Here is a 9,887-nt window from a genome sequence, read left to right on the forward strand (position 1 = left end):
CGAGCTTGAACACCTTTGATTGGATTTGCTAATTATCTATAACACCCTTAAGAACAAATACTTTGATATCAGGTGGAATTTTCGTCTAAAAAATTAATTTAGGTAAATAATTACAGTTAATAGGAGGTTTTTATATCTTTTGAAGTAAGTTTTTCGACGTTCTTTACGGCCAAGGCTTAAGTTGTATAGACTAATGGCACTCCATGTTATTTCCCCATAGAGCTTAATACAGTCGAAGGCAGAGGGCTGCCATTACCCTATCTTAGTTACTCTATGTAATTATAGTCTAATATAGTGTCTTTCCTCTTTAAAGATTATTAAAAAGGCTGATTTCCAGCTCTCATTTGTTTTGGAACTTGTTAGTCTGCTCAATTTTATGCTAGAAACATAGCCTAACCGGGTTAACCCTAGGTTTTTTATGCTGTATTTACCGTGTGCGCTTCCAATTTGATGTAAAAAATGGCATACCTATTCAAATTATTAACGTGTTGAAATAAAGATAGTGCTTTTCACCCTGTGAAAAGATCGAAAACTTCAAAATACTACTGGTAAGATGACAAAAAGTTTAATATGTTTTCCCTACGGCAGTTAAAAGAGTCGTGGTGTTTACGTTAGCGCAGTTTAACTATTTGTTTCCAACAGTGGATTTTGTTAATTCATAAATATAAGTAACAGTGGTGCTGATTAATCCAGGAGGACAGTGTCGTTATGTAATTTAATTAGTCAAATAATTTCCATGTTTACATCAGCGCAGATTTTTCCAATGTAACCACGTCAGCAACGGAGTGTTACGTTGTTCGCTATCTCCACAGTTCACATTGCCGTTTGTTTATTTGTCTAAATTGCTATGAATTGTTTAGGTATTTGATTTAATTACTGTTATTGAAGCCAAAGTTGCTAAACTATAGAATCACATCATTCATTAACATATGTTATAGATGATCTTTATGTTACCGCAAATTTGGCACGTGGTATGATAAAAATTTAACACATTGTGTTGGCAAGAATGAAAAACTCTTCTAAACTTTACAATTAAGGTGATTTGAAACTCATTTCATAAGCCAAATCAACACTGCCAAACCTCAATCCTTCATTAATTTCAACTTAATTAAGTATAATTAACGTGAATTTAAACATGAAATATACATATTTGGATGAGAACTCGAGAAACTTTGAAATAAAATGCTTAATTAAGATTAAAACTGCACAAGCTGTTAGTAAAGCCCCATGTTTTCTATCTCATACTTAGTTAATTTAAATTATCTTTAAAGTACATTAATAGGCGCGAATTTCGAAAGTTTAAGGTAAAATAAGATTCAAAAGCTCCACTAAAAATTGCAATTAACGTGAAGTATATATTGAAAGTCATTTTATAACCTAAATGTACACTGCCGAAACACAATCCTACGTTAATTTTAAATCAATTAAATATAATTAACGTGAAATTAAACCAAAAATATTCATTTTTTTGGATTAAAAGCTCAAATAACTTTTGAATAAACTGTTTAATTAAGATTAAAACTACCCAAGCCGTTGGTAAATCCCAATGTTTTCTATTTCACACTTCAGTTAATTTCAACTATGTTTAAAGTACATTAATTGGCTCGAAATTCAAAAGTTTAGGGTAAAATAATGACTGTGGCACTGGTAGCTATCTGTAGCACTGGAAAAATATGATAACGGTATAAATATAACCAAAGGTATAGGTAAAGATTACATAAAAAGAAATACGTTTCAGTACCAATGGCTTGTTATATTCATTTCCATTCATTACCATGTATCCGATTTGCTTAAAAAGCTGAGGTTTACAGAGCAAGAAATAATGAGACAAATTTAGATGGCAAAATTCTATCTCGTTTTATTATACCAGATCCTGGTTAGGTTAGTTTTATACATCAAATATATTAATTTATAGGGTTAGTTAATTTTAGTAACAATTTATGATAATGCTATTTACAATGTGAAGTACTTAAATTGGGGAAGCGCCAGTAGGGAATGTCCTTATTAAAGAAACATAACACTTACAGTAATAAGAAGAGCCATGGAAACTATTTCTTTGGTCTTGTAACGGTACGCGACTAGAGTGAGAGCGCGGGAATTTCCTATTGTAATATAACTTAACCGTTAGAGGGTCGGAAGGGCGACCGTCTATTGCTGCCGGTGATAGATGTTAACCACTCGGGTGTCGAATAGGAGTCCCACTGACTAACTTCCTTACTAGAGTACCACGGACTAACTAACCAGCCAACTAACTGACTGACTAACTGTCCCGCTAACCGTCTCTTGTGGCTGTTCAGGCTATATATACTTTTCCCTTATCTATAGTTCGGCCTATCTAGACCAGGGGGCGCTCAAGTAGTGCAATAGAGCTCTCTCTGGCTAGAGACTCCATCTTATTAGGGTGGATATAGGCTTAGGGTTAAGTTAACATAATTTGGTGCCTGAATGGGTAAGTCATTATGTTATGATGTTGTTTGTGAAGGCTGAAATGTAGCGTGTCCGCTACAACCAGTTAAACGAAGAAGGTCACACTTAACTTACCCCCCCCCCCAAGAAAGTCTAAAGTACGAAGAGGGAAATTGCAGTGCAACCTTTCTTTCATAGTCGCGACATTGGAAATGTAGCATTTCGATATACGAAATTAAATGTATGAATTCGTGCAACACCCTGGTTTGGCATCCACTATTAAATATTTACATTTTCCTTTCGAATTATGTCAAAGTTCGCTTGGTCTTTTTAGACACAGTATTTCAAATATTCAATATTGATCTCTCAACACGTACTCCCTTCAAAATAATAAATTTCATGATAAAATGTTTTCGGAAAATGTAATTGTTCTTGAAAAAGCGTAGATATGTAATTTTTTAAATTAATTTAGAGGGAATAGATCGATTAACAGTAAAATCAGTTGATTGAATTTAATATTGATTAAGGATTAAATGGATAAAAATAACTAAAAAATTGCAATATCTGAAACCTCAGCCAATTGATAAACCTCACACATATCGTTTGTTTTTTCGGCCTTGGTCCAAACCAAGACGTTTTTTTATAATATTTCATGACATTCTAACTCGAAATATTCTTAAACCAAATGATAAACAAATGTAATAATTTCCTCTCCTGAAAAACAAATTCACGTATTACAAGAAGGGATTAAGAAAAGGAAGCCATATCAATCCGGAGAACTAATGTGAGCCCAACAAAGCTTAAAAAGATCCTAAAAATTCGTGCAACTGCACAGCATAAAACCAACTTACACGAAAAATAGTCCCTTTTAAACATCACTTTACCTTTCTCACGTTGTTTGCTACTATGTGAATTCTGGGAAACTATTTCTTTAAAACCATTATATGCTTAATTAAAGGAAAGTTCTAGAAATTAACGAATGAATCAGATAGGTCAGCTCATCAAAGATACCGTGAAACCGATAGTTCGTGAAAACTTTAATCGAAAAGAATCTCTTAGGTGCTATAACCAAAAGCAAATTAGGCTTTACACATAAAGTACGTAAGTCCAACTTTAACACAGTTTTCGCCAAGGGTTTTATGATATTCCCGAAGTTAAATCTAAACAGACTGATAAAAAACCTTTTAACCAATCATAACCCCCTACCGTAGATAACCTCTTTAATGCCAGACCAATCGGCGACGGCTCCAGTACTATTTTTTGCATCGGACCTCGAGTCGACTTAACCAAGAAGCTCGTAAGGCAAGTTTGCGGTATTGTTCGCTAGTCGTTATAAAATATTCAACGTTTTATAGCTCAAGTTTCGAATATTTTCGAGTCATTTCAAAAGTCTTCAACAATGTATTATATGATTTTTTTTAATTTCAACCGAAAAATCGCTCTGCGAATAATATTAGACTTGAGAACAACACTAAGCCTTGGCTAGGTATTAGCGGCTGAGCATGAGAGGCCCATCCCGAGCCGCCGGGCCAGCCGCAGCCGCGAGAAGCAAAAGATACCCTGATTGATGAGATCTTGGTGCCTTACTCCCAAATATTTTTGGTATTGTGAATAGTTTTACCAAGAAGTGATGTCCAGTTTATTAAGGAGAAGGTATATGCCCGAGTATTCGCGCGCCATAGTCCCAGTCCCCCTTTCAAAATACAAGGGGGGACGTAGAGGCCAGGCTACTTCGCCTCTCCTCAGTCGGAAAATACGTCATTTTCGTCATTCGCGTCGCGCTTACGTGAGTTTTCAAGAACCAATGAGATGCTGGTTGTAATTTAGAGGCGGGGATTAACTCCGGACCTACGTTTGGACTGGAGATGAAGCTAGAAATGTGGCGAATTTATACCTTCTCCCTAATAAACTAGATTTCACTTCTTGGTTTTACCTAAAGAATATTTTAGAGACCCTACTCGGTCTTTATGGTAGTTTTCAAATTGACCCAAAGAACACACCCTTTAATTTATGACATGCTTATCAGAAACACCCTGTATCTATTTAGACATGTAGAATTTGGATGTCAACTTTTCGTTACTGCGAAAAATTTTAAGAAAGCCCAGGTTATTTTTTAAAATGGAAAAAACCAGTCTTATAGATTTTGTGTATATTCTTTTTTTTTTTTTAAAAAAAAAAGCGAATTAGTCCCTTTTCCAAAACAAAAATTCACTTATTATTTTTTGTTTATTAACACCGTCGATTGAACGGAATCTCTTTTGCAACTCGCTTCAACGTGTTTTTCTTTGTCACGGAAATACATTTTTCATAAACTGCCAATTAGTTATTCTTAAACGACGAAAAAAAAAGCCAACATCGAATTAAAATAATACTAGGTTTTTCCATTTCTTTCGGACTCTCAGCCTTGCTTGGTCACGTGGATTAGTTCTAGTTTTAGTTCGCGACTAGGGATTTAATATCCAATTTATTTAGCAAAACACTGCACTTCACACTGACAATAATAAAACCAGAAATCAAAAACAGACGAAGTTTAGTCTTTGTTCGAATTTCCCGCTACAATCTATCTTCTATGCATGAGCATGCCATCTCAAATGACTTCGAAATATTTTAAAATTGAAAATAATTTGATGTTTCAGGGATAATTTGAAATTAGCACCTCCGACCAATAGTGTATCGCCCTGCCTTTTTAGCCACATCGTAGTATACGATAGGCTCTTAGTTTGACCCAAGCCGTCGTCCGTAGTATTAGTAGTCGTGGCCGGGGTTGTCGCTTCGTTATCGTCAGATTTTAGCTTAAAAGGAACTTTATATTACCACAACCCACCCATAGTGGTTACTGGGCTCGGTTAGAGATTTAATTTTAATTAAAAATTTTTCAGGTTAGACCCGGGAATCGAACCCGGGTCACTGGCGTAGTAGACAGACATTCTACCACTGAACCATAGAGACTTGATAGAAACCCCGAGATTTTTATCATTTATTTTTATCTCTAAAATATTGGGGTGATGTGGGGTGGGGTGCCTCTTAATCTGCGGGGTCGGATACTTTTGAATTTTTATCTGTGGGGTCGGATACTTTTGAATTTTTATCTGTGGGGTCGGATACTTATGAATTTGTATGTTTGGGGTTTTTATATTTATTATCTTTTTATTTATGTGCTAATTAAATAGATAACGATTTTCCCCGTTTCCTACCGTGCTCCTCATGTGTTTCGTTCTCGTTCGGTAGCTATCGTCATCTATGTTATGTTTGACTGGAACGTTTTGGCGGTTAATTCAAATGTGGGTTTAGATAGAGCTAACATAGTGTTAAATGAGCGTTATGCGTTTGATCATTTTAGCATTGCTAAAGGTAATTCGAGGGGATAATCACTAAAATGCGTAATCAGTATAACTAAACTTTCTCTTTCAAAAGTTTCTGGGCATAAGTCCTTGTTAGAAATTTATAAGATGCGATAAGTGTGCATCGGCATAAGTCTATGTTGTAAACTCGAGGGCATTATCACTAAAAACTATCTGTTCTTCGATTCGCCGGAATATTAGAATTACAGCATAAGTAAATTTATACGGTTATAATTTATCACTGTTTAGAGTAGGGAATCGAGGGGCTATTAACTCTGATTTTATGCACGGTAAATCATTTAAGCGTTACTCATTAGGGTAAGGTATAGCGGGGTTATGCACTCATTAGGGTAGGGTATAGAGAGGCTATTCACTCGTACGATGTGGCTACTATTACGAGCCCTTGGGCCGTCTTGTTCTTAACAAATTTCTCGTGGAAGTGAAAATAGAGTTTGATCTAGAAAAAATTAGAGATAGTTAGGCCATCACGAGATACCAACGTGGGTGTTCTGATAAAAGGATGAAAATTTGTGAAAGGATTCTTTTGCGTCGGGGTTTGTGTGTGTAGTGACTAGAGAGCTGTACAAGTCTACTATAAACCCTATGGAATAATTTTAACCCAGCTTTGAGGAAGATTTTAGATACAATCAGGATTCTGAACAGGAAATCTGAACTCGATAGAGTCGATAATGTAAATTTTAAAATCAATTTTAGCTTTTGTATAGCCGCTTCCGCTCACTTGCGAAGGTACCTTAATAACGGGGCTAAATATGAGCTTCTGTTTTGGAGTTAAACCTGAAGAAAAAAAAAAATTCAAAAGCGTGGTCAATTTTAAGGTTCCCTCAACTGGAAGGCCCAAAATTTATTTTTCCTGAAAAAGAACCACTAGGACTTTACATTTCCATTGCGATTTCCTTGTCCTTAATTTGTTCTAGGTCAAAGCATTTTTTGATTTAATATTCTAATATTGCACCAGTCTATCAAATGTTAATATTGTAGCTCAAAATTAAAAAAAAAAGAAGAAATTGAAGAGTGTTCGTGCGCAAATGGCGGAAACTTCTTTATAATATTGCCTGTGCTGATATATGTACTTTTTGATGTCTTTTGCAGCGTTTCTTCATGTCGGGGAATCGTCAATTGAAGCGAATAACTAGCTTGAGAGATTCTTACTTGTTTTCGCACGCAGGAGGATCGGTGGCTGGCAGCACTGTCATTAGAGCGTGTCACGCCGAAGAGATCTTTGAAGGACACTTCTTGAAACTAATCGACGACTGCACTGGTGCTAATTATATGATGAACATGGCAAAAAGGTATTCCTCGCACGGAATTTCAGAGTTGGATATTAACCACTCTTTTTGTTAATTTTCCACATAAAAAGCTGTTTTCGTTAATGACTTTCCAGATGGCTGTCAGTACGCTACAATATCTTGGGCAATTGCTTAATGTTTTGCATAGCACTTCTCGTTATTTTGAGCAAAGAATCAATGACAACCGATTTTGTTGGAATGGTCTTGTCTAATGCCGATAAGGTAAAGTTAAAAAATTGCACCAATATCCTCCCGGCCACGGAATAGTTCCTTGTTTTTTAGCAGTTGTTACAGAAAGCTGTATTCAGAGAGAATTAGAGGAAACTTCAGAAATTGCATTGAGCTTCTAGCTCGATTTCTTTTGAAGTCACTTCGTGCAAATGGGGTCTTTTTCCGTAAAAGATAAATTTTCAAGATAGATATTTAACGAAGTAAAAAAAGCCAGCCAATGACATTTTACACAACAATATCATTCCTAAGGAAAGAAAAGGAAATCATTACTGTAATAGTTACGCTCCAACTACATTTGTTGCGACAATGCAATTCCTGATATCCTCCATCCCACTTAGCATTAAAACACATAATTAACTTAATATTTAAATTTGTAAGTTGACGAGCTACTAAGATTCCGGAAATTTTAATGAAACACGAACTATTCATTATTTAAAACAAAAAATATTGTAACGATATTTACTTATATTGGTTATTAGTTTCCTATTCTTTATATTTTGTAAATAAACTGTAAATAACGACCTTAAAGAAAACAACGTCGGTTCAAGGGTGAAATAGTATAGAGACCAGGACTAGTTGGAAGCTGACGTGCAACTTCGGGCTCGAGAAGGTCGATAGAGATGGGAAATCTCTGTCCGTTTTAAAAACTCCACAAAAAAACACTTTCAGGTTTACTAAGTGATAATCCCCGCCAAATTATCAGGAGAAATTAATGTTGAAAATAAGCAGACAATCACTCTTCTACGAACTTTCTAACAATTTATTAATTTTATCTCGCAGCTTCTACAAAGTGCCAAATACTTTATCGTTGCGTTTACGGGTTTAGAAACCAATATAGTCTCATTAGAAAGAATTGACGAATACTGTCACTTGGTGTCTGAAGCGAAGTGGAGTAAACCAGAGTGTCAACCGCCAACTGAGTGGCCTCAACTTGGACAAATCATATTCCGTGACTACAGTACCAAATATCGCGAAGGATTGGATTTGGTGTTAAAGGACATTAATATCAGGATCGAGGCCAGAGAGAAAGTGGGCGTTGTGGGAAGAACAGGTGCTGGAAAATCGTCGCTGACGCTCGCGCTCTTCCGTCTGATCGAGGCAGTACAGGGCCAGATCGTGATAGACGGAGTGGAGGTGGATGGATTAGGCTTGTCTGATTTGCGATCGCGGCTGACCATCATCCCCCAAGAGCCCGTCCTGTTTTCGGGCACGCTCAGACTCAACCTGGATCCGTTCGGACAACAAGACGACCAGCGACTGTGGGCTGCCCTGGAACACTCACACCTGAAATCTTTCGTGACATCACTAGAGCATGGGCTAGACCATTACGTGGCTGAAGGAGGACAGAATCTGAGCGTCGGGCAACGTCAGTTAGTATGCTTGGCTCGTGCCTTGTTAAGGAACACTAAGATCCTTATCTTGGACGAAGCGACTGCATCGGTTGATATGGACACCGACGAGCTCATTCAAGAGACCATCAGGACGGAATTCGCCAACTCCACCATCATCACCATAGCGCACAGAATTAAAACCATATTGGACTATGACAAGTTAGTATACCCACTATAGGTATTAACATAAGTTTATCATGCCTCTAAGTAGAGAAATGGCTGCTACTCGTATGGGAATAGTGGTTTGTCTAGTTCCCTTTAATGAAACCCTATACTGTCTCCGTATCATTTATCACCTCAACTTCAATACAAAATTTTACTGCCTAGCCTAGCGTTTCTTTTATCCCTTTTACAACGTTTCAGAACTGAAACCGCCTCTATCTCACGAGAGAGAGAGAGAGAGAGGGATTTGGAGTTAAATTCGTTCCCCCCCAATGCCTGCCTATACGGAACGTAAAAATCTCCTTTATTCCATTGGATAATTTTTTTCATGTGACCCATTTAGTAATCGTCTCGACCGCTTGGTGGCTGCACCTCGACAGAAATTTCTAAATTTTCTCTCTTCGGATCTTAGCGCTATACGAGTTCCGACGTCACAGTAGCCTGCGGAATATGCCCAATTGCAACCCATTTTGTGTACTTCGTGCATGATAAACTTTTGGTATTAACCATGCGGCAAAGTAATTACCTATTTTGTCTTTTAACTTTCAATAGAGTGATGGTTCTTGATCATGGTCAGATTGTAGAATTCGACTCGCCGCAGGCTCTCTTGAATAATGATCAATCGTTGTTCCATGCTTTGGCCAAAGATGCTAATCTTCCGTAGAAGCTTTGTTTTAACCTTGGAAATCAATGATGACTGATAATTACCGGTCTACCTGATAAACTGTAGCTCTCTTAGATAAGACTTCATACTGCCCTTAATGTATAAGGGTGGGTTTTTGATTGGATGTAAATTTTTTGTATTACGTTTACTGTTTTGAAAATATTCCACAGAATTAAAATTCGGGCCCTTAATGTGTCGTTAAAATTTCAAATTATCCATCCATTAGTTTATTTTATGAAATATAAAGTTGCTAAGGGTGGTTTTCATTTCTATAAAATTAATCACCCCTTTTGATGAAAAACAGGGATTTTTCCCATAGAAATAACATGGGAAATGTTTTGAAAAAAAAAACAATCCGGTTACTCGGATTTTAGAAAAACGTTAC

General features: G+C 36.6%; 1 protein-coding gene across 1 annotated transcript in view; it reads left to right on the plus strand.

Moving 5' to 3' along the window:
- The window catches only part of LOC149621032 (ATP-binding cassette sub-family C member 1-like), a 31,299-nt gene extending 21,613 nt beyond the window's left edge, over positions 1-9,686 (plus strand). The window contains exons 6-9 of the mRNA XM_089855317.1: positions 6,858-7,057; positions 7,150-7,276; positions 8,066-8,835; positions 9,391-9,686. Of these exons, the coding sequence (XP_089711443.1) occupies positions 6,858-7,057; positions 7,150-7,276; positions 8,066-8,835; positions 9,391-9,502 (1,209 nt within the window). The 3' untranslated portion in view covers positions 9,503-9,686. The remainder of the gene's footprint in view (positions 1-6,857; positions 7,058-7,149; positions 7,277-8,065; positions 8,836-9,390) is intronic.
- Positions 9,687-9,887: the final 201 nt, after the last annotated feature.

This window comes from Phalangium opilio, unplaced genomic scaffold, assembly GCF_054372755.1.
Source record: "Phalangium opilio isolate 3A_F unplaced genomic scaffold, DU_Popi_V2 ptg000209l_1, whole genome shotgun sequence".
In the NCBI taxonomy this organism is placed as follows: Eukaryota; Metazoa; Arthropoda; class Arachnida; order Opiliones; family Phalangiidae; genus Phalangium; species Phalangium opilio.